General features: G+C 38.3%; 1 protein-coding gene across 5 annotated transcripts; it reads left to right on the top strand.

The window, feature by feature from the left end:
• Nucleotides 1-3,977: 3,977 nt before the first annotated feature.
• LOC132261216 (two pore potassium channel protein sup-9-like) lies at nucleotides 3,978-23,144 on the top strand. 5 transcript variants are annotated; one of them, XM_059759892.1, is made up of 10 exons: nucleotides 3,978-4,310; nucleotides 13,857-14,236; nucleotides 15,585-15,732; nucleotides 15,800-15,945; nucleotides 17,244-17,345; nucleotides 17,413-17,552; nucleotides 17,655-17,800; nucleotides 19,003-19,126; nucleotides 21,477-21,581; nucleotides 22,614-23,144. In XM_059759892.1, exons 2-10 carry the CDS (start codon nucleotides 14,092-14,094, stop codon nucleotides 22,680-22,682), a joined length of 1,125 nt encoding a protein of 374 aa, XP_059615875.1. In that variant the 5' UTR covers nucleotides 3,978-4,310; nucleotides 13,857-14,091; the 3' UTR covers nucleotides 22,683-23,144. The 5 variants fall into 5 exon arrangements, with proteins under 5 accessions (XP_059615875.1, XP_059615883.1, XP_059615865.1 ...); XM_059759900.1 differs by having other exon boundaries at nucleotides 3,978-4,302; XM_059759882.1 differs by having other exon boundaries at nucleotides 3,978-4,199.
• Nucleotides 23,145-24,904: the final 1,760 nt, after the last annotated feature.

Raw genomic sequence — 24,904 nt, forward strand, 5'->3', positions numbered from 1 at the left:
TTCAAATGTGCTGCCAAATCTTGTGAAATTTCTGCAGAAATTTCCGTGAAGCTTCTGTGAAATGTCGGAAATTGCTTTCCAGTGAAAAATTGCGGAAATATGCAAATTGTGGACATAATTGAGCAGGTAAGTCATCATAAAATGCAAAAACGGATGTTCTAAGACATTCGTATGATGGAAGGGAATCTTAGAGTATTTAAAGACTTGCGGGTTACTCTCGAATCGACGAAAACTGGGATCAATTCTCAGTTGAACTGGCGCTAAACACAGTCAGGAGTTATTCTTCTTTATCGATACTAGCGACAATTCTGCTTCGTGTGTTCAGCTGTCAATTAGTTTGTTTATTTTATCCAAAAGCGTGAAATTTTACGATAAAATTGCAGAATAATTAAATGATTTTGAGAGCCTACGAAATTATTCGCAAGATATCCGCCATTTTGCTTTTCCTGCGTTGTGAAATATTTCGGCGCATTTTCGCCCGAGCGCGCTGCCGTCGAGAAAACCAAAAAATCGGATGAACCTTCGATAGATCGAGGGATTGTTCGCGTTTTATGGCTTAGCGAACTGTCAGTCGTTTACATTCGCGCTCTAGCTTATCCTCTCGTGGATCACCAGCAAGTCTGTAATCGCTCTTGAGCTTAGATGAAACTGTGGTTCATTGATCAACATGTATTGATTAGCAAAGCTACAGTCGCGGGTTCGAATCCCAACGGTTGTCAATGTTCGAAGACATCAGCAGTTCTGTTATTATATTTCAAGCTGGGCTTTTCTGGTTGGTCAGCAAACTGACAATCGAATATGTCTTAAGCCACCTTAAGTAAGTAATCTTAAGATTAATCTTCTTCTCTTCTAAAAGTGTCTTAAACTATCAAAATTCGCCAATTTACCCTGAAAGTAAATGATTTATTTACATTTCTCGTGATATCTTGAGGTTTTTCGATGGTTTTTCGGGGAACTCGGAGGGTGTCTTATTTCACTGGCGCCCACTGTAAGTATGGACGTCGAAATATGCGATGCCCCATTTTGCCTTGATGCGGATTTTATTTCTCCTTTCCAGCGAAGCCTCTCCATATTCTGGAAAACATTGGCGTATTCTTCAGATTAGATTGACGCTTATGTCAGATTCACGGGCTCCGTTTTTCGCCCACCTTTTCAGCACACACACGCGTTGTATTGATTTTGAGAGATGGCGAGGAAGAATCGCGCGGTGTCAGCAAATATTGAGCCACTTTGTGCTCGTCTCTTTGCTGCACTGTTTCGATAGTTCGCCCATAATGTCAGTCAACAGTGCTCATGATCCCTTGATGGCTTTTTTTCCATCCATTGACTTCACCTCAACACCCCTCGGGGCCGCGGAGGGTGGAAATTTTTGAACGACAATCGAAGAAAATATCTCAACGCGCGCGGGATCGAAAGCTGTGCGATGTGAAAAGTTCCTCCGCCACATCGCGTGCTAAGTGAAGTGTCATGAGCAACAACTCAAATCACTTTGCTCAATCTCATAAACTTATCATCCCTTCACGAGTCATCACCATTGCTGTGCTTTGGGGCGGGGTGAATTAACAATGCCGACACGGCGGATTGCGGAGTCAATGCGCTCCACTTTCCCCCCGATGTTAATTAATAATTCTGGCAAATATAATTATCAACTTGTAGCACAGATGCATCACTGAAATCACCCCACAAGCCGCCAATACAGTGAGTCTGCGGCACGTATTTTCATCATTATGCTGAACAATTATAGATTTATAGCGCCGCGAGGTGACGTCACAACTGTGATTTTTCCAATTTGAATTGGCACAGAAAACTCACATGGCTCGCCACTCTGTGTGTGCGGCAGAAATAGCCGTGGAAATTCCTTGGCTGGCTGTGAAAATGAGAAAATTAATGTTTCAGAGGTGAATACGCGCTCACTTCAGTGACGATATTATGCGAGTTGACGCTGCTGAGATGGCATCAGCGGCACCATGTGGCGCTGAAGTGGAGCCGAAAAAAAGCGCGGGGTTTCGAGACAACAAACACCGATGAGCGCAGATAAAAAATGTGACGGAAAATTTCGCAATTGGGACGTCGAACCCAACATTACACATATATAACTCAGTGGAAAAAAGAGGTGTTTCGATCAAATGGATCTTCTCGCTTGGCTATAATTTAGGTTTAATCATTTTTTTTTGAAAAATCTGACACACATTAGGTGATGTTGTGAAATGTATGACATTTATTTACAGTATGTTCTTTCAAACTATTGTCGGGGTCAAAGATGGAGATGATGTGCATGAAATTTCTTCCAAGATTTCTCGATTTATATGTGAAAACATCAATTTTCTGTAGGAATTTTATAATAAATTGTCAAATTTAGATCAAAAGCATTGCTAGAAAATGAATTTTGTGACTTTTTCACTAGTAAATCAGATTTATCATGTCGATTAATCAATCTCATCGTATAGAAACTCTTTTCGATATTGTTTCTCGTCTTTTTTCAATGATAATCACAAACAATATTCAGAGATTTTAAGGAATTTTATTTGGTACTGAGCTAAATTGCGTATCTCATTCATTTGAATGTGTGCGAAGATCGCGACTTGGTCTAAAGACAAGACACGCGGCGTCGCGAAATGTCAGTCTTTTTGACTCTGATTGTAGGGATTTTGGAGTGTTGAATCTTAAAGCATAGAGAAGCTCAATTCTGTCGAGATCCTTTGCTCTGTATTTTATTAAAGAATTTAAGAAAAAAGCGTCAACAATCATAATTCGCCGAGTAAGCGCGAGAAGTTGGGAAATAAAGGATGAGACAGTTGGGAAAGAAAAGCAGAGGTCGCAACATATTGTGTGTGACAATATATTATCGTACTGGATTTAAAGTTTTAAATTTACACACGTACTTCTCGTGAAAAATCAAGATTGATGGACAAGTTTATTGGCTGCTGTGGTGAGATGGGGACGCCTGGTGGTTTGCCTCGCGCGCACTTCCAATAACTCAAAAGTGCGTGGCGAATAAAGAATGTTGTATTTGAAGTCAATTAGATGGACAGAAGGAGAAATGGGAGATGATGTTGGAGGTGTTGCGCAATGTGGACACATTTGTGGATTCTGATATGCCATAGTTCTTGATCTCAGAGCAGATAAATCACTCGGCGTCCCCACGGAGTTCAGTTCCTGCGCCGCTGGCGAGAGTGAGAAATATCTCAATACCCAGCGATATTGTACAATATATCTATCATCGTAATGTATGTGAAATACTGCCTCGAATATCCACTTGAAGTGTCTTCTGAAGTCAGAGATGAATGTGGGTGCTTTTTTCCCCCCCAATTTTCACTGTCCAATTGCAATGCACAATTTGTTGTCTCATTTCACATCAATATTATGCTACATCTCGTGTCACGCTACACCTTGGCCACTTTCTTGGGCAGCAACGACGAAATTAGAATGAGAAATTGCTTGTGTGCGGCAATTAATCACGTTGGAAATTGCAGGCACGATTATATGAAGTCATTTGGCACTTTGTGGACAAAGTTAATGGGCCAGCATTACAGACCTCAACAATTTATTAACATCTCCCGATGCTCCATTCGCCAGTGGCTCAGATGCCATCCCAATCTATATGGCTTCCACCACGTAAGATAATAATTAAATCATTTTATACTTTGTGATATAAATAAATGAAGTGTAAATTCATCATTCTCACCACTCTGGCCATAGAGTCATGAAAAATAAACAGTGGCATTTTATATCACGAAATGTGTTGCAATTGTTCCACACATAAACATACATAATAAAGCCAAAGAGAACATGGAAGAGGCCAAATCTCTTGTGGGGGACCCTTTGTGAACTTTCCTTTGATAGTGTTACAAATTTATGGTTGAGAATTATTGTGTTAATTTAGGAAAATGAAATAGACATGTGCAGAGTCTATTTATAAATGATCGTTCCGTGTTCAAAAATAATCCACACGACCGCTCTATATCGCTTCTCCGCCCATTGAGGCGCTCTTCTGGGTCGTCTTTAGTCTGTGTGCTAAGATCACGAGAGGCAGAACATTGCGATGCTTCGCGCCATGGCATCGACGCGTGGTTCGCAGCGAAGATTTTAGAGTCGCTGAAGGAATTTTTCGCCAGTGCGATTATAAGTTGGACAAATTCAGTTAATTCTCCCCCGCCCAAATCCCAGCGATATATATATATATTGTGCTTTTGTGAAAGGTATTCAAAATTACACTTAATTGGGCAAAATGCAATGTTAAAACATGTGTCGTGACAGTATCAAAATAATTGAGTTGTGATGGAGTGTTGCGGGTGGAAATATGTATGGAGGTCAATTAAAATTTTCAAATTAAAGCAATTCCCATCCCTATATTAAGCGATTAATTAAATAGGCTTTTATGCCACGGAGAGAGCCTCGTGTTGTGATTGTATGTAAAGCAAATGCCAATCGATGCATAATTGAGAGTATCCCAGGTAAATGCGATGAACATTGGGTGTCAGAATGAGGAAAATCCCATAGGAAGATCACTCAGGCTCAATTCTCCTGGAATTTGTGCAATTTTGTTGTGAAATTGCTCCTGAAGATATCCGTGAATCGATGATGTGTTCCTCAGGAAAGTCCAAGATGCAGATATTGCGGTCGGAAGTGGTGTACAGCTTCAAAGGAATGATATTTGCACCACAAAAGCTTCCTTTTCAAAAAATTATGGGATTTTCTACATTACTTTGCTTAGAAAAATCAGTTTTATCATTTTTTCCAGGTTATGGCGATTAAATAACCTCAAAATCATCCAATTTGTGTTCAAGCAGAGAATTTTTCTCATTTTCTTAGCAGATTTGAGCATTTGTGTTCGAAAAAATTGCAGATTTATTGGAAAAAAGCTCTAAAGTCAAACATAACCTCAAAAATGTCACTCCAGTTTAGAAAAATCTTTCTTTTTTAGTTATTTTCGCGGTTTCTGGTGTTAAGTGGCAAATATAACCTCATCAATTTCTAGTGGAAAAATTGTGATATTCGTTATATTTACACATTTTCAAGCTTGAAGTATTTTTTAAGTCAAATTCATAACCTCACAATTAGGTTAGGTTTCTTCTGAGCCTTTTCTAAATCCAAAATTGGCGAATTAAGACAGAAATTCGATTCTAAGACTCAAGATCCTGCACAAAAGTGTGAAAATGTGTCAAAAAGTTGTGTACAGAATTCAAGGCAGATTATCTTCCCCTTGGGAAAATGCAATCTCATGCCATTGGAAGTATTTTCTGAATGTGTTCTGGTCCACTTGGCAGACAATCTATGTCAGTGAATGGCGATTTACTCTGAAATAAGAGGGATATTAAATCGTCCAGCGAATTGTTTATCACATATTCCAACCTTGCATTCGACAATTTGTTTTAAGTTGGATTTATTCAAATAACAAACAACATATTCCACTTGATTCCATGCTCTGCGCCAATGCTAAGAGTGTTAGTTTTCAATATGCAGCTTTCGCTCGTTCTATAGGGGAGAAGTGCCATTGGAACGTGATCGGCGATTTCAGTTGAAAATATGAGAACATTATTGCTATAATGGTTATAATGTCGACATCGAATATGGCCTCAGGACGGGCGTTTAGGTCACTTGAAATTCGAACATACAAGTAAAATAATAAAGGACTTTTGTGTAATGGGGAAAGTTTTGTCGGGTAAATTTTAGTCTGAAATGCCGAAAGATGAAAATAACCATTTAAGTTTAAATTTTCAATCTCAGCTCACAGTGTGTCTTGAGATCCCATACAAATATTGAGAAACAGACCAATTATGCTCCTCTATTTGACCCTATCGAAGTCGGATCCCTTTCGTCCCATTTTCATCCGTTCCGCCTCGCAATTGCCACTGTCTGCTCAACTCCTCGACAAACACGCCCAACATTCATAACTCATCAATCTGATGGAGACAGGTAGCTGATGATGTATGATTTCACAGCCAACATTCGCATAAATCGCTCTGAAAGCCAATCGAAATAGCCGAGAGAGTATTTTTCTAATGCATCCCTGAATACATAACATGTCATGAGCACTGCAAGTGAAGATTGAGCTTTGTCAAGGGGGAGAAAATACGATCAGAAGCTGTGTACAGTTCAGCAGAAGCACAAAGAAGTGGAAATCTTTAAGTTTCACTCGATTTAACGTATATTTTCTAGGTTATGTTACTCATTGAAGACAAATTAATTCACCTGAATTGAAATTATTTCCACTTATTAGAAGAATTATGTGTTTTCAGTGAATGAAAATCATTATTCCGGAAACTGAGTGGCGAAAAGAACGCTACAATTAAACATAACCTCAATTTGTAACTTCTTATTGCAATATTTGCAAGAAAAACAACGATTTCTAACCTCATTTTTGGGCAAAATCAAGTTATTTGTGTATAAAAGATTGCGATTTTGGATTTTCAGTCCAAGAAACACTGCAAAGAGTGATAAAGTCAAACATAACCACAAAAAAGAGTTTCTTTTTAATCATTTCACCATTTTTCGAAGGTTCCCAATGGTTTTTTTTTGAGGTTATGATCGAAGAAAGTTATTTAAAGCAGTTTTATGCTGAGAAAATTCTCTTTCTAGCTTATTTTCTCCCAGAAAGTTTGAATGCTTGAGAATTTCTCAGAACAATAATATTCACTGTAAATCTTCTCCATTATACATAGTATGCTATATATAACATGAAATCCTTTTTCAGTAGCAAAATCCTATTGTAATAACACTTTCGAGTAATTACACAGCTCTATTGCAGAAAAAGTGGCCTTTATTTGTGGAAATAAAAATGCTGAAGCTTCCTGTTTGCTGGGCTTAACAGGTGTAGTCGCTGCCATTCTCTCAACATTCACCCCGTGAAAGCTCAACTATATAGCTCAGCGGAGAGCACATCTTCCCGGGCAAAGCATGAAATATGGTAATACAGCTCCTGCAGTCGACTATGAAAGCATATTGTGTGCTGCCTTGGAATGCTGGCGTTTGTGCGGAGCTGCAACAAATCTGCTGTTTCCGGTCGTTTGTATGTGAACGCCATAAAGAAATATTTTTTGAGCTCTCGCTGCTGCGGCCGTGCGGTTACTTTCGCCACCCCTCGTCTTGTAGGCGCTGACAATGGGAGGCTGTGCTATATATCTCAACTGCATTCACACCGAAGCATCTCCTCGCATCCTGCGACATCCACACACTCGCGCTGCACCCATTATCCCCACATGATCCTCGCCCTTCGCCTTGCGCCGCACTCGCCTCGTCCTGCAGCACAGAGTATCGACAATTCTGAAAGATTCAGTGTGCTACGAATTTATGCGACTGGGGAAAAATACAGCTCTCCACCCGACCTCCACTGAACCCATAATTCAGACTAGGTGTGCAATTATTTTCGCCCTCGTACATCATGTGAAATATTTATTTCGCACCACTTCAAGCGCCGAAGCCACTGAAGCTAATAGTTTTGTAGCTCAGAAGACCTTTGAGGAAAAACTCTGGAGTATTTTATAGTGTTCTGTTTCGTAGTTAAACGCCTAAAATTCTAGGAAAAATTAAGAAATTATTCATTAAACTCGGATTTTTTCTCAATTAAAAAATTTTATCGAAAATATATTAAAATAATCGGTTATTTTCGATTTTATGAGTCTAAAAACTGTCTTAAAACTGTAATTAATAGATTGTAGAAGTTCTCTATTGATATTTTTGTCATATTTTATTGGGAAAAGTGACATAAAAAGTCAGCAAATGATTATAAATGAAAGAAAAATAGTGATTTTAAGAGAAAAACTGCTATTTAGAAAGGAATTGAATTACAATTGAGAGGATTTAAGGAGAAAGTAAGGTTAGAAATGTCCTGAATAAATGTGTATGACAAAAATGTCAAGCGACGGTTAACTGATGACGTATTCTCTGGACAGAGAGCTGACTGTCTTGTGTCTGTCCACGGACAGTCCATTGATTTCCTCAGAATGGAAATATTTTATCAAGAAGTGTCCGCTGACGAACTAATTTGAGAAAACTCTTTAGAATCACTGAAATACATTTGCTGAGCTTTGCACTATAAATCTCACCATAATTTCTCTCCATTGTAGTTCTTTTGTTGTTTTCTTCTGTTCTGTGCGGGTTTCTTAAAAGTAATTTGGGCTCTAAATGTTATCATTTGATGTGGTTTGACTGAAGCTTCGCGCAAGACACGAGTGGGTGTTTGAGATTTTATATTAAGTCTTCCTCTTGGCAAGACTGCTGCTGAAAGAGATTGAGTTTCACACTCCGCGTGTACATTTAGTAAGTGGTTCTGGATACACTGAAGGCATTAAGTGAGCGGAGAATAAAAAAGAGAATAATTTAAGGGGGAAAGAGAGGAAAAACAGATTCTCTTCCAGTGACTAATCTATGGTCGATAAACCCATAAATCTGCTAGAGGTGTTAAACACTCAATCTCAATTTTACACCTCTTCGTCCCTTGTGTGGCGCCTCGAGAGGATCTGCGGTGACTATTAATAGTTTCAGGACTCATCGTGATGTTTCACTACAACTTAAATTTCAATCTGCTCGTGTAAATATGTGTAACGCCATGTAATAGGAAGTGAGCGTGTGCCATCCGGAGGGAAACTGTGTGCAAGCACATAAGATAAGGTTTTGTGTGCGGGATATGCAAAATTATGCTTCTTGCAGTGCTGCTGCCAAACAATTACAAAGTTGAAATTATCTGTCACACATTTGCGGAGTTTTTCCCGAAAAAAAAAAACAATCAGCCAGATTGTCGGACAAAAAGCATGGTTTGTGGTGAGAAAGAAAAGGTATTGTGGCTTGCACAGCATTTGCCGCAGTTTGACTTAGAACTTTTGATAGATTGCATTATGCTGGAAAGTGGGAGGGAGGAAATGTTGCACTTCTCGAGAACTCGATACACTCGTCCTAATGGATTTTCACGGCGAACGAAGTAAATTGGCTACATCGTCTGAAACTTCAAAAGTCGTCAAGTTTCACTAATGTATCGGTGGCGGAGGATCTTCAGTGAATTCACAGCTTATGATTGACGTTGCCAAATTATGAGCCGTGTCATCACCTAATGCTTCAGCCATTGATAGGTTGAAGCTGTTTAATTTTTTTTCCACTTCAGTGCAAGTTCCGAGAAAACACGTGATTAGTCGACAGCTTTTCGCTTTTCGGTGTGTGCCAGGAAAAGCCAGCGAGTGTGTGAGTGTTTGAAGAATTGGGAACATTTGTAGACACATCCTGAGCCTTGCATATCTCAGTACAGGCAATTGCGAAGGAGTAGCATTCCGAGTGATGATGTAGAGCTCACAGTTCAGTGCTTAGTTAACTGAGCAGTAAATGAATTTTGACTGTGTACATTTCCGTAGATTCCACGGCCTCTGGAGCCATCCATGGCGAGTGTCTTTCATGTCCACTGAGTAGATTGATGAACGAATGGCGGAATGTGTGTAATTGCATGGCGAATGGGAAATGAACGACAAGCATTTATTGTGTTCCACCCACTTTCACTCCCTCCACAGCCATGTGAATTAGTGGATGAATGTTTTGCGCCAACCATTTTGGGCTGATTTGATCCCACCATATCGGAATTGTCCAAGATATTCGTCGTGCGGCTCATAAATAATTTTACGTGGGCAACAGGCGTATGATAAAGCTCTTGCCCTTCACTGTGGACTTGTAGGCATCCTGATTATTCATTATTACCACTGTGGTAGGCAATAAAGCTTCCCCAAAATGGGAAAATGAGGAATTGAAATCATGGATTATACTGAAATGAGGCTCTTTGAAAGCGCCTAATATTTCGAAATATCACTAAATTTTACACTATTGTAATTGTCTCTCAAGCCCAGGGAAAAATAATATGCTTTAAATCAATCTTCTTTTTTGTTGACATTTCTATGGTGCGATAAGAAGATGTGGAGGGCCTCGAATGCTTCCAGTTTTTTACCGTGGAAGCGTTCTAGATCAACAAATCGACTGTTCTAATTTACCGATGAACTTAAAAAAGCAGATTCAGAGTCAAAATTGTCCAGAATGTTTTTTAAATACGAATTTAAAGGATTAGAATTTGATACATAACCTAGAAATTTGATAATTACCATTCTTTCTACGTAAAAATAGAAATATTTCCAAAGAATTTGGATAAATTAGCATTAAAATAAGCACATCAGTGAATTATCTCCCCCTTGTGAGAAGAAAGGGTGTGACAATTCACTGTGCATTCGAACAGGAAAAAGGAATTCCTTGGCTGTGACTTGGAGGAATTGTGTCGTCTAACTTCACATTTAATGCAGAAGCAATTAGAAACAATTACGACACTGTGCTGCGAATCCAATGCAACTGTGAAAGTTTAAGCATTTTCCCACCTTCCATTTAAATTTTGACCTATTTGAACTTCGATTACGCTCTGAATGCGACGGAGAACGGAGGGTAATAATATTAGCATCCCCTTAAAGTTCAGCAGCGATGAAATGTTTTAAGACACTCTCTGACTCCGCTGCAAGTTTCAGCAATTGTAAATTGCAAATGGACATAGTTTCCTAAACAAACAGCTACACATAGTGGCAATTTTGCTCCGTGCAAGACAGACAGAGAGAGAGAGAGAGGAAGTGAGCTTCCATCACTCCGCATGGCAAGTTCGTCTGCAAGCGCCACATAAGCCAAGAAAATATTGGAATGATGTACATTGCTTGTATGCAGAATCTCCGGGGTCGAGCGCAATATCAATGCTCCGGCCTTATCTTGTCTGACGTTGCGGGAAGGAGTCATGAAGGGTTGTATGGTCAGCACGGGGGTGTGATGTATGCGGCATGGAAGGAAAACAGAATGCCAGTGGTTTTCCCAAGCACCAAATTGCACCTTCACAATGACAGGAGCAAATCCGTAAAGTTTCCCCCACCAAACTTCGCAGCACGAACAATCCACTGCGAACGAAGGAGTCCAAGGAGTCCAAGGAGGCGAAGATATTGATTGCAATTCACCAAGAAAGTTGTGCAATTGAGACACAAATTGAGGCGACAGATAATTGTTTATAAATTGTAATATTAATATTGTATTAATTCGTAAAAGTTACGAATTGGCGTTGCAACTTATCGCTTCTCGCAGCTTATATTGGAGGACACCAGGAGGCGCTAATGTAAAGAAGGAATTAAATAATAACGTTATGGCAATGTTAGGCGAAGTTAGGAGTGTATTTACTACGAATTTTAGCTGTCAAAACTGTCAAAAAACCATTTCTTTGCGGATTCTTTAGAACTACTGTTTTGAGAATGTTTTCGGAGAGGAATATTTTTAAGAAATCTTAACAATAAATAGAATCAAATACTTCTAAACACTTTCTAAAGTCAGTTAGTTTCCTTAGAAAAGGTTAAAAGGCTTGTTAAAAGGTGTCCGGAAGCACATAACCTCAATCTGATGCATTAAAATGTGCACAAATTACAAGATGAATTCAAAAAATCTGTGCTAATCAATCTTAAAACATGATTATTGCTTAGTTTCTTGGATGTTCAAGTGTTTTTTCTTGCCTTTGTAATCTTTCATCGCAATTTAATGGATTCATAACTTTTACAACCTATATTTAAAATGTGAAGAAAGTAAAGTTGCAACGACCCCTAAAATCGCTGTTATTTTTCCATTATCCTGTACAAAAAGGATGATGAGCATTAGTTATTCAAACTGTTGCTGGGATGCAATGTGCATCCTTTAGTCCTTTTCGCTTGAAATGTGACAGAAAATCCCAAAATCCTTCCCTGTCGGGTTTTAGGGCGAAGAAGCATGTAAGTTCGTGGCGTATAAATCACGACAGGTGACATAAAATGCTGTAAATTCTGTGGGAAAAGCTGAAGCAATCCATTAATTGATTGTGTCTTGGTTGTCTAAACAATTCTTTACTTCCCGTAAGATCCAAATATTGATAAAGCCAGAGGTTTTGCAGTGTTGAATAATGGAAGAGGTGCAAATAGAGATGAGAAGAAGGGACGAAAGTCAATCCTATTACTATTTACATACATTTGAATTCCTGCAGATTCTCTGCATATGAAGATTTCCAGGTCAAAAGTTCTTTGCCTGGATTTTATTTTACCACTTTGATTTTCTTCTGCAGTAAAATCTATTTATGGCAGAGCAAGTTTTTTTTGTGCCGTGAAATGAAATGCAAAGGCAAAAGGATGTGAGAGCAATGAAAGGAGTGTTTAGCCGCATGTCTCGGCGTCATTATCCCCAATTTAAAAGCCAATACTCTGCCTTAGATCAAAAGAAGTGTATTAAAAGACGAGTGGATAAAGCTATTTCCTCTATTGTATACATTCAATGTCTGACGAATTAAAACAATTTGGAGATTAAAAGCACATTAACGCTCTTTCACCGCGTTGGAAGTTGTGTTGCCACATTTCCAACCACTAATATACGATGAATCGATTATAGAATAAACTTCTAATCAAGACTTTTGCACTATTGAATATGCATCAAATCTCTGAGGGTTTTTCCTTACAACATACTTTTAGTCTAGTTTGCTAACTTTGCCGAGATGCAAATCAGAAAAGCACTCGGAATAAATTCAGAGAGAGAGAAAAGAGTTTTGAACTTTCGACCACGAGTTATTTATATGATTGAAACGTGCGTGAAAAGTTCCTGGCTGAAATTTCAATCTTCACCAGTTGATTATTGAGAAAGTGTGTTTGAAAGTTTCAACGTTAAAATTATACAATGGACAATTGCAGGTAATACAAAAGATACGCCAAAGTAAAATTCAGTAAATCAGTTAAAATTCGACGGTTTACTCGAAAACTATCGAAAATCGAGAAAGTTGCGTTCATTTGCAAAATTTTTATACAAATTGATAATTTTCTTGTGTCCTCTTAGTGATTTTGCATCCTTAAATTCGCTTTAAAAATCACTTACATTAATTGACATTTGTTGGGCATAATTTTGTAGGGTGAAAAATATCAAAAATAAAACTTATCAAAAAACCGAAATTCTCAAAGAAATCTATGAAATTACATGAAAAATTCATTATTAGAAGAAAAATCTCACAATTAAAGTTATAAAGGTTGTAAATTATAAGGAAAATGTACAGGAAAAATGTGAAAAATTGCTTTTTACAAACTGTTTAGGCAAAAAGCACAAAGAAGACTTTCAAAAACCGATTTTTTTTTCTTAATATCATGAGTTCTTGAACCAATTCTCCTTCTTTCACCAATGAAATCAACAGAAATTGTTAGAAAATTATTGAAATTGATCAATTATCAATTTAATGGAAAACAACAGAGAGTTTAAGGAAGAATTTGCTACTTTTCGATGCATCCGTCGAATAGAACATTGTTGCCTTAATTTATGCTTTCACGACCATTGATATCATCTCAATTCCTTTTTTTTATTATGTCTCCATTCACAAAGTGTTCTTCTCAATCCCGCCACGGTTCAGCGAGCGCAATTGCAGTGAAAATCGGCACAATGTATGTCACGAATGCATCCAATTCTTATGTACAAAGTATAAGAAACACTCGCCGTGAGACAGAAAACGAATCCACAAATGGCTGATGGTATTTTTCTCAATTTGACACCCGTGATTTCTCCACCCCAAGAGAGAGACGACACGGCGATTCCTCATGTTTCTTATTAGAGTGAAATGAAGTGTTTGTTCGTGTTTATGAGGAATGTTGGGCGAGTGAAAAATTCTCCTCATTGCCATGAAGAATCTTCAAGTGTCATTCAAATATTTCTCTTATTTTGACTTCTATTTATATACATATTTTGGCTGAGATTTTTATTTATTTCCCTGTCACATGAACGCCCCACGAATTTTATGGGTCCGTTGAGACTTTTCGCATCGCGAGAAGTTGGGTGATAAATCTAACCAAGCATATTTTCCCATTGATTTGCAGTGACATTTCTGGGCATGTCATCTTCTGCAATCCATGGAGCAGCGAGGAAAGCCACTGGTGAAAGCAATCAGCTCCTTGGCTTGGACGGAAGTCGTCGGCGTCATCACATGAGATGCTGCCGGTGAATTGATTCTGCACGCGGTGTTATCGGACAGCGCACGGAGTAATTGTCGAGAGAGAGAGTAAATAAATAAGAGTGGCGGAGAAAGACGAGAAAGAACTCAAGTATAAATAGATGGAGCGCAAGAGATCGGTGAGACGGCGCCAGAGCCAAAAGTTGCCTTTTGCAGAGCGCGCAAAGGAGCATTGCCGGAAGTTTACAGCATTTATGTTCAGCAATGTCGGAATCATTTTGCTAGTTGTGCTCTACACAATCGCTGGTAAGTTGCACACAGCTCCAAATGACTGTCCACGACTCTCCTTGGCCATTTTTGGCTTCACCCTCAAGGAGCAAACTTTCAGGACAATAAACCGCAATGGCGCGCTCATAGATTCCACAGAGTTATGCACATGTTTTATGGCACTTCATTATAATTTCATTGGAGGTGAACGGAAAGTCCAGTGAATTTGAGCATGAATTTGCTTTTGAGTGCACTTTTATTGATCAATTTGATTCGAATTTAGAAAATTTTTATAAATTCAACCGAAATTCCCCTTTTTTTGCAACAATTCCATCTGTTTTATTGGACTTTTCCCAAGATTGTTGGACTTTTATGGGTATTGTTTGGGTGAATTAATGTACTTCTGTTTCAGAAATCTGTATTTCTCGCATACTCAACATTTTATAGTGGGAAGAATCTCTGGCAACTTTGAACCATTTCACAAATACAGTGGTGAAAATTTGTTTAAGACACCTGCAAAAATTTAGGTCAATTGAATAAACAAATTGGATTTGTATTTTACACTTAACAAAATACCTGTAAACATAATTTGGGCAGCAATTGTGCGGAAAAAATACAGCAAAACAGTTAAACAAGTTAAGCAAGTTGATAAATCTTAATCAACGCGGTTTATTTAAGACTTATTTAATATACAATCACACCACAGGCAATAAATCGTGAAGTGAATTGCATCGAAGCCCTTCACATCTTCTTATCGCGCCATAGAAATGTCAATAAGAAGGAAGATTACGCTGACGGCAATATGATGATTTTCACTGAATTTTTGTGGTGTCCTAAGCTTATTTTCGCTACTGTGTATTGCACAAACATACAATATGTACCTAAATTCTCATATGTATATGCGCGATGTCAGAAGCGAGCATGGTTTATTTTAAAAGCATTCATTGAGAAATATTGGGCAAAAGTGTATTTATAGTAGCAATTCTTCCCGCTTCGGCGTGTATTTCACTCCTGATAAGCGCTGATCATGCACAAGTGAAGGTTGGAAGAATTGTGGCATCATCGCTTTGGCACTGAGGCAATGCTAATGATGATGGTTGCATCTCTTTCGCACCATTAAAATGATTGATTGTCATTTGAGATTTGAAGTTTTGTGCATGAGTAGGAAAGTTGCGACAAAACAGCGAAGATGTTGAATGTCGCATGATAACTCCATTGAAAGTTCCCGGCCAGGGGGTGGGGGGTTGGGGGGGGGGGGGGTGAAACTTTGTGCAACTTCAAGCATCTGCAGGGGTGGAGTGAGTCACGATGACGGGTGAGACGCGGAGGGATGACGACAAACAACGGGGAAAGTTAATTAATTTCTGTGTTGTCCTCGTATTTGTAGGTGCCTTCATGTTCATTGCCATTGAGGGCGATGGTGATTTGGAGAGATCAGCCGAATTAGCGAGGAACCGAGTGTCCGTGGCGGCGAAGCTGTGGAATATCTCGTGCTGCGAAGCGAACATTTTCAATAAGTCAGCATTTATAGAGTTGTTAGTTGAGCTTTTAGATAACAAAACAACATCTAATTTGAAATTTTAACCGGAAATTGCATCCTAGAGTTGGTCAGCAGATTCTCAACCACCAGCAGAACATCGTGAGGGCGGCCAAGGGTGGAATGGCGGAGACGACAAAAACCAAGACGAACAATAAATGGACATTCTCCGGGGCATTTCTCTACTCCTTGACCGTAATTACGACAATTGGTAAATGAATTATGTTCATTTTGTCATGCAAATATCTTCAGCTTCCTCTCAAATGTCCTCTCTCGCCTTGTCTCCCTCGCGTACACTCCTTCCGACAAACTTCCCTCCCTTCAACCCCCCAACTGTTAATTTAAAGTTAATTTGCAAAGAGTGTTCGTCGTAAGCTAATTAAAATCGTATTTATCATTTCTTAATAATAGGAACAATTTTTCTTCCTCCTCTAGTTCACAATTCTCTCCATTTTCTCCGCTTTTCTGGCACAATTTCCTCCAATGGGACGCACACCCATTGACGCTGGCACTGTGGTTAATGAAAACTTTTCCCCCCAAGTGGCATAATTAACGAAAAATAATTTTTCAACACAATAATACATCGCTGCGAGCGGATGTTGCATGTTGAAACATCCAAAAGCACAAATTCATGTTCAAAAGTAATACAATTGGGCTTAAAAGCTTTTAATGATGGAGGGTGTACTTGTGCTATATTAACTGGGTGATTTCACAGCATTTGTATTTGCCGGAAAATCGAAAATGTTTCAATTATACTGTAATTTGGTTCTTTGGGAAATATTCAATGGTTTTGCAAAAATACTTCAAAGAGACTTTTTCAATAGAATCAATTGACATGAAGCTTATTTATTTCATTGAAAAATGTGTTATTCGCTCTCTTTATATATCATGCTAACATTAATGCAATCTTACTTCTTGTTGACATTTCTATGGCACGATAAGAAGATGTGGAGGGCCTCGAATGATTCTAGCTTTTTGTTGCCAATGGACTCAGAATTACTGATCCAGAGTCAAAATCAAAGAATTTGCACTGTTTTTCGGCATCAAATGATTAGAAAAGCAATATTTATCGTATGCAAATGTTGAATTCTGCCAATGAATCGATGACTCGACGTAGAAAGAGGATTTTTGTGATTGTTTCATAAGAAACGCTCAGGAAAGCTTGTACAGAAGCACAATTATAAATCCGAAATCTTGTGAGCTTTAATCTATACATAATATGTCTTTTATATTTGCCCAAAAACATCTCCTCTTAATTCCCATTGAAGAGCTCAGAAATTGACAAAGAATGAATGACGAGATAACTTTTCATTTGAATAAAACTTAGTCAACAAATGGGAAATTTAAATGCATTCTTCATTTTGGATTTCACAATTTTAATTATAATTGACTGCAAGGATGCAAATACTGGCGAATGACTTTGCAAGGAGGAAGTGCAGAAGATGGCAATCAGCCAAAGTGGGATGAGCGAGCACTCAAGGAATATTTCTCTCTCTCTCTCAATTGCAGGATATGGAAATTTAATACCACGCACAAAGTGGGGAAAGATTTGCACAATTGTGTATGCAATAATTGGCATGCCGCTCTTCCTGCTCTACCTGTCCAACATCGGTAAGTGTTCAGGTGGGGGAGAAGTGGCCGAAATCTTCTATTTAATCACCTTGAAATGTATTGAAAGGAGACATTCTCGCCAAGTCATTCAAGTGGATTTACGCCAAGGTGTGTCTGTGCAGAATTTGTCCGGGTGTGACACGGCGGCGGGCGGCGCGGCAGCGGCGGAAGGCCAGAGCTTTGACTGCTGAACGAGATAATCTGCCAGTTTGTATATTTGCCCAGGCACACACATTGTGGATTAAATCCATATCTTATGCACATATCATCACCCCACGAAATGTGACACAATTCTCTTGCATTCATTAGGAGGGTTACTTCATCGAAGGCGGAGATCTTGAGACGCTCTCCAACTCCTCCGTCGACGCGAACGAGTCGAGCGAGGAGGAGGAAAATGCTGGTGATACTGAAACCGTGATAGTGCCATTAACAATTTGTGTCATCATCATGATTGGGTGAGTGAATAAGAAAATTCACAATAAACACCGCATAACTCAATTTCTTCGCATGTATAATGCTGAAGCGGGTGGAGTTAATTCCACATCTCAGAACAATTGAGCAAGGGGGAGATAATGCCACTGTACACCACTTCCTGTCACTTCCACAGTTTCTGTGAGGAATCACAGACACTTCCACAGCTTAAAACATGCATTTTCTCTAACATAACCTCAAATTTAAAGAGTCTTTGACATAGAATTTCGCCATTCTTACTTTTATCATCTTGAAAACTTACAAAGAAACAGTATTTGAGAAATATTTTAAGTTCCCAGTGGATATTTTGATGCAATTCAATTTTTCAACCGCTGTTTTGGGTACAGTTTGAAACATAACCTAAAAATTCTATGAAAGAAACATATTCTGAATTCTGAATCTGTTATAAATCGACAATGAATTGAAATTTGATGTTTTAGAGTAGAAAATCATTCAAAAAGCTCTTAAAATATGCAATTTTGTATCCTGAAACTTGTCCTGAAACAATATTTTAAAGGTTATGATCAATTTTATAATAATTAACACAGTTTATCATTGAAAACTTGTGATCTTCATCAGATTTCCTTATTATTGCGCTAGTAAATGTAAAAGATTTTTAGGTTATGTCTCAAAATTTGTCTTAAATTTATAACATAACCTAGAAAAATGCGAAGAACAATTCTCTTTCTCCAATTATTGCGTTAATTACTTTTGAAAGTGACTTTTGAACACATCATATTGAAGATACTGAAATACTTCTACAGAGCTTTCCACCACTTCTGACCACATTATCTCCCCCTTGCCATTGAGTGCTTCGCCAACACCGCGTTATTGCCTTATGAGCATCTGAACAAAGTGCCATTAACACTATTATGCCCCTGATGGCGAAAGGGTGAGCGCGGCGCGCTGTAAAAAAATCTAAAACAGACATTTTACGTCCCGAACGCTTTTACACCCATCAGGTCATGCAAGGGCAGATTGTTGGGGTTCTGGGGCTCGTGACACCCTTGCATTTGCATACACCGACAGCCTCATATTACCGCCGGTGCGACGCGGAGACCCAATAAAAACAAAACGAGGCGCTCGTGAAATCTCGTGGGCGCTATCAATTGCTCCTGGCGTATGCGAAAGAGCAGAAGATTGTCGCAATATATGGCGTGCAATATAAAAGGCATCTCAATTGCAGATATATCCTTTTTGGAGCCACTCTCTTCGGCCACTGGGAGGACTGGGACCCGCTGGAAGGGAGCTACTTCTGCTTTATATCGCTCAGCAGCATCGGCTTCGGCGATATGGTGCCGGGATTCAAGGTATTCAGTGTTTAATATGTGCAGCGGAGAGCGGGGCAGAATGAGCCTCAAGGATTAAAAGGTCGAAGAATGAAACCATCACACAATCAAAGGTCTTTTCCGGCCACATTAGCACAGATATCGACCGATTTCTCACATATTTAGAGATTGATTGACAAGTCTCTGTCAGTCCGAGTGGGGCAGCTTCGAACAGCGCCATTTTCAGAGAGAAAATTCAACTTAACATGCGAATTTTCACAGTTTTCCTTGTTATTTTCAATTATATAGCAATAATAAACTTAAATAGCTTCATGTTTTTCATTTTATTCACGGGGGATTTGCAAGAATTGAAAAAATGACGTCTCTGTCAAATGTGTCTCTACTAATGTGTCTCTGCTAGCCTACGATAAAAATATTTAAATTTCCTTTCCAATAATCTATCAATCATGAAGCTATTTTTATGCTTTTTTATGATAACTTTCTAAGAATGACTTAAAAAAGACAGACAGAATGTGCCTCAAAATTGTCCGAAAATGCCCCGCAGTGGGGCAGTTTTGTGCAAAATGACGTAAAATGAAAAACCTTTGCATTTTTCTACCCTCAGAAGGCCATTTATTTAAAATTTCCCCGCTCTCCTCTAGAATCAGACTCTACAAAGCCATTTAAGGGAATAAATTGTCACCAATTGCGATTTAACTTTGGCAATTTTATGCATTTGCATCATATGCAAGCTGTTTTCGATACTTTTCGCTGTGAAATTTACCTGAAATGGCCTCCAGAGGGGCTGATAAACAATTAAAGGTGTCGGAATTGAGTTCATAAGAAAGTCATTCGGACGATCTACTGGCTCACTATACTTTTGTACGTTTTATGAAGAGCTCTGGCGGCTTTATTCCGCCGAAAGACCGCCCTTTGAGGCATTTCCCTGGCGGTCATGGTGCGATGCTGCACATTTGGCTCAACTCCGAAAGAATTGGAAGTAGCATTTCAGCTTATATTGCACCACATAATAATATATTTCTTTGAGATCTCATAAAATACCCACCAAGCGTCTCCATTTGGCCCCCAATAAATTCCGTGTCTTTCTCAGTTGAGCAGCAACAGTGGAAACACTTCTGTTTATTCATGCTTCTGTCTGGGGTGGAAAATTACTCCAAACGTAGTGGTTAATGTGGGCATTTTGTCCAAATGTACTCTTTTCCTCCTCATTCTTTTATGCACCGCCACGAAATGTGTGTCCAGGAGACTTTTATGTGTGATTTTCAAAGGAAATTTTGCAGGACAAAATAGCCCGAAGAGTCTCAATAAATTCACTATAATTGTACGAATAGCAACTTGTCTTGTCCAGAATTCTGGCTTAGAATCAACTGACAAGATCTTGAGGCCAATTTCAATAGATTGCAACTAACAGACAAGCATTATGTTCAACGTGTTTACAGGGAAATTTTATTCATCATGAAGGTTGTTCCAAGGGGGAGATAATATGGCCAGAAGTGGTGTACAGATCAGCAGAAGTGTTTCAATTTATGCAATATTTGGTTCACAGCTTTGATTTTCTGTTTATTATTCTCATTATTCTACTCTCAGAAATTATTTGCTGCACAAAATTTAATTTTGTTATATTTTTCTAGGTTATGTGACTGATTTAAGACTAAATAGCATCTTAAAGTAGAAATTCTAGCGACTAAACTGAAAGTCTTTTCACTCTATTGGTAGAATCGCGTTTTTTTCTCAAATAACGACTCAAGGAAAGTCATTATTTTAAGGAACAATGCTAAAGTGAAACATAACCTCAATTTTTCTTTAATAAACTGTAGCGAAAAATCACAAAATATTGTCCGGAAACTAGAATTTTAATGTTTTCAGTTAGATTTTAGTTAGTTTTCGGTTATATTTCAGTTATTTTTCCATGAATTCTCAAGGATTTTTCATACAAATTGTGGAAATGGCAGGAAGTGGTGTACAGATTTGAGCCATATTATCTTCCCCGATGGTTTGTTCAATTTACGAGATGATTCCGAATGGAGGTGCATAAAAATTTAAACAACTCACTGGGGAAGGGCGGTGGTTTATGGTCAGGAATTCCTTCATATTTATGACACCATATTATACAGGAGTATGTAAATGGGGAGCTTTTACGAGTGTTAATTGCATATGTCATAGGTAATAAATTCCGAATGGCGAAAGATTTTTGGCACGTTTAGTCTGTTGGTCAATAACTTTCGAATTAATTCGCCCAAAAGTTCGCCCGAATCGTTTATCAAACCGGGTGGGAAAATGGAAATTGGCATAATTAATGCTCTCCTGCGCACCAATTCAAATTATGTTTGGAAATTGCTTTTAATAAAATTATCTGTTATTAAACCCACAGATCACTGGCTTCGAAGGAACCGGCGTGGAGTTGAGCTTCATTCTCTGTGCCATTTATTTGCTGCTGGGCATGGCACTAATTGCGATGTGTTTTAATTTAATGCAGGTGAGCAAATCAACATCTCTCTCTCTCTCTCTCTCTAATCACACTTTGTCCGAATCGAATTAATTTTTAACGCCAACCACAAAGTCTCCCCACAATCCTTATTACGCCACTGAGTTGGACATTGGCATATTTGCAAGATTCAGAGCGATGAAAATGCTGGGAAAAGTTAAATATGTGGGAAAAAGGGGAGGAAAAAATCACAGAGAATCAGAGTCGCAATTAAACCAATTGATTTTCCCAGTCGAAATTAAGCGCATGTGAATTTCTTTTTGCACTTTTGATGAAGAGCATCAAAGTTTAACTCAAGGGACAGATATTATGGCCAGAAGTGGTGTACAACCTCAAAGGAAGCCTAGAAAAGTCTATTTTATCGCTTTTTTTAGGTTATGTGATTGATTAAAAACAGATTTTAGTGATTAAATAACCTCAAAATCATCAAATTTGCGTTAAAAAACCGGATTTTCTCATTTTCCTGCCAGATTTGAACATTTACGTTCGAAAAAACTCCAATTTTAAAACATAACCTCAAAAATGTCATTTGTTTGTGCTCTAAAGTGGCAAATTCAGCCTCATTTTGTAGTAAAAACTTCAATATTTTCTATATTTACTCATTTCTAAGGCTGAAAAGATTTAAATTAATGTAAAAAGGACTTTCAAGTCGGATTCATAACCTCACAATTTGGTTAAAAATTTGTCTAAGAATTTTGTGAAGACAAAACTAGCGAATTGAGTCAGAAATTGTTGAAATTTGAAGAGCAATTGAAGAACTTAAAGCTTAAATGTGCACATTCAAGGCTTCTTGTCTGCGCCTTGGTTGAACTTCCCAGAAAAGAATCTCCTTTTTGCGCTGGACAACGAATTTTAATCACACCCATTGGATTTCCGACAATTGTGGGAATTGATTTGGTCCAAAATGAGTGGAATTCCACACTAATTGCTAATATTGTGTTCAGAGTTTGTGAAATATTCTAACTTTTCGGGGAATTCGCTCGATGGGCACGTTTTAATATTTGACGATGTTCTGATGCACAGGAGCAGGTGATGCACAAGATGAGGACATTCAGGAGGTGCATTCGGCGGTGCTTCCACTGCGACAGGTGATGATTCAGGACAACAGCTCGTGACTCATCAATAAACAATCCCATGAATGAGGCCGTGAAAGAGGTTCATGTGTTTATGACGTGTTTCACACACAGAATCGTGGTGACAATTCAGTCCCATTAGAGCCCCTTTTCATCGCCACCGCAAGCGCTCTTCGTGTGTGCATTCTGCTTTTGAGGGCTCCAAGAGTGCAGAACAACCCCATGGAGAACACAAGAGACACTGCCAAGATTCATTAGCTGGTCGTTTTAAATCTTCTTTTCCACCCCCCACTTCATCCCTCTCTGGAGCAGCACTGCGAACGGAATGGCGGCGATTGGGGATGTGGGACAAGCGAGAGATCCTCAACTGGAAGAACTTGCCGGGGATGGAAAATGTTTTTGGAAATCAATTTCAATTAAAATCACACCCAGAGTGTAACATTCCATTAATAAAGACCATGTGAATTTTGTCTACTTTATTGCTGCCATATCAAACTCAATTTGCACTTGACAGTCGCGTGAGTTAGTGCGTTTTGTGGCTTTGTTCAACACACATATTGCACAGCAAAATTGCAAGCCTTTCGCCTCACTAATTTCACATATTTAATACTAAATGTCCCTCATTTTGCCCTCTAATTAAATTGCGCGAAGGGAAAAACTGCCAGGCCTTCGAAAGATCCCAATATTTGCTGACTGAAGTGACTTTTTCACTACATCATCGCTATAATACAACATTGTCTAAGTAATTGTCAAGACCACTGGGGAATTTCTTGGATGTCTCATAATGTCGAAAATGAATATGTATGAGATGGGGAGATAATTAGATGGAGATAGAGATAAATAAGTGGAACAGCTTAGCGTGGAGAGATTAATTTGTGGGAGGGCGAGAGACTTTTTCTTCTGCTCTGCTCCTCAAAAAAGAATTCAGTACTTTTTTTTTTCTTCAAATGGTGGATGTTATTTGGGTGGAAAGCATAAATTATCTGCACAACTTCAACTTCTCCAATATATTTCAGCCATTGGCTCCACCCAAATGGTGCCACTTGATCACAATCCAAAAGTGCCCAAAGCCCAAACTATCCGGACTTTGCAAGATGTACCCAAAGAGATCAGCGAAGTGTGGTGTGAGTCGCCGCTTCTCCGTCTTTTGCTTGTGAATCGGCGGGAAGCGCAAGGGGGAGATAATGTGGTCAGAAGTGGTGTACAGATCAGCAGAAGTGCATCAATTCTTTTGCACTTGACTCACTGCTTTGAATTTCTGTAAAAGACTTAATTTTGACATATATTTTCTAGGTTATGTGACTGATTTAAGACTAAATAGCATCTTAAAGTAGAAATTCTAGCGACTAAACTGAAAGTATTTTCACTTTATTGGTAGAAATGCGTATTTTTACTCAATGAAATTCATAATCCAATGGTAAAGTCAAACATAACCTCAAAAAATCATAAAATATTGTATGAAAACCTGAGTTTCAGAAGTGTTTAGTTAGATTTCGGTTAGCTTTAAGGTAATTTTCAGGATAATACAACTAAAATTTGGTTCAATATCATTGATTTTGATAAAATTCTTCATTTTGACATATATTTTCTAGGTTATGTGACTGATTTAAGGCAAAATAACATCTTAAAGTAGAAATTCTAGCGACTAAACTGAAAGTATTTTCACTTTATTGGTAGAATTGCGTATTTTCACTCAATTAAACTCATAATCCCATGGTAAAGTCAAACATAACCTCAAAAAATTATAAAATATTGTATGAAAACCTGAGTTTCAGAAGTGTTTAGTTAGATTTTGGTTAGTTTTCAGTCAATTTTCAGGGTAATAAAACTAAAATTTGATTCAATATCATTGATTTTCATATAATTCTTCATTTTGACATATATTTTCTAGGTTATGTGACTTTTTAGAGACGAAAAAAGAGTTTTAAATACAAATTCTCAAATGTTGCAATTAAGTTGAGAAAATCATCAAATATTGTATAAAAAATTCTTTGAGACAGTCTGAAAATCAAAGTTAAAAACTGTTAGTTAGATTTTAGTTAGATTTCAGTCAGATATGAGTATTTTTCAATTGCAATGCAGAGATTTTCGCCATTATCTTCCCCTTGAGCGAGGGAGTGAAGTCAAGAGAGAGAGGAATGAAAATGTGGAGCGAGATTTATGGCAGTGTTAGTGATTTTAATGAAAATTATACTGACTTATCAGTTTGTCCTGCTGAATGCGCGCATTTCAATTGGAGGC

Source organism: Phlebotomus argentipes, unplaced genomic scaffold, assembly GCF_947086385.1.
Source record: "Phlebotomus argentipes unplaced genomic scaffold, Phlebotomus argentipes genome assembly contig_8, whole genome shotgun sequence".
Classification (NCBI taxonomy): Eukaryota; Metazoa; Arthropoda; class Insecta; order Diptera; family Psychodidae; genus Phlebotomus; species Phlebotomus argentipes.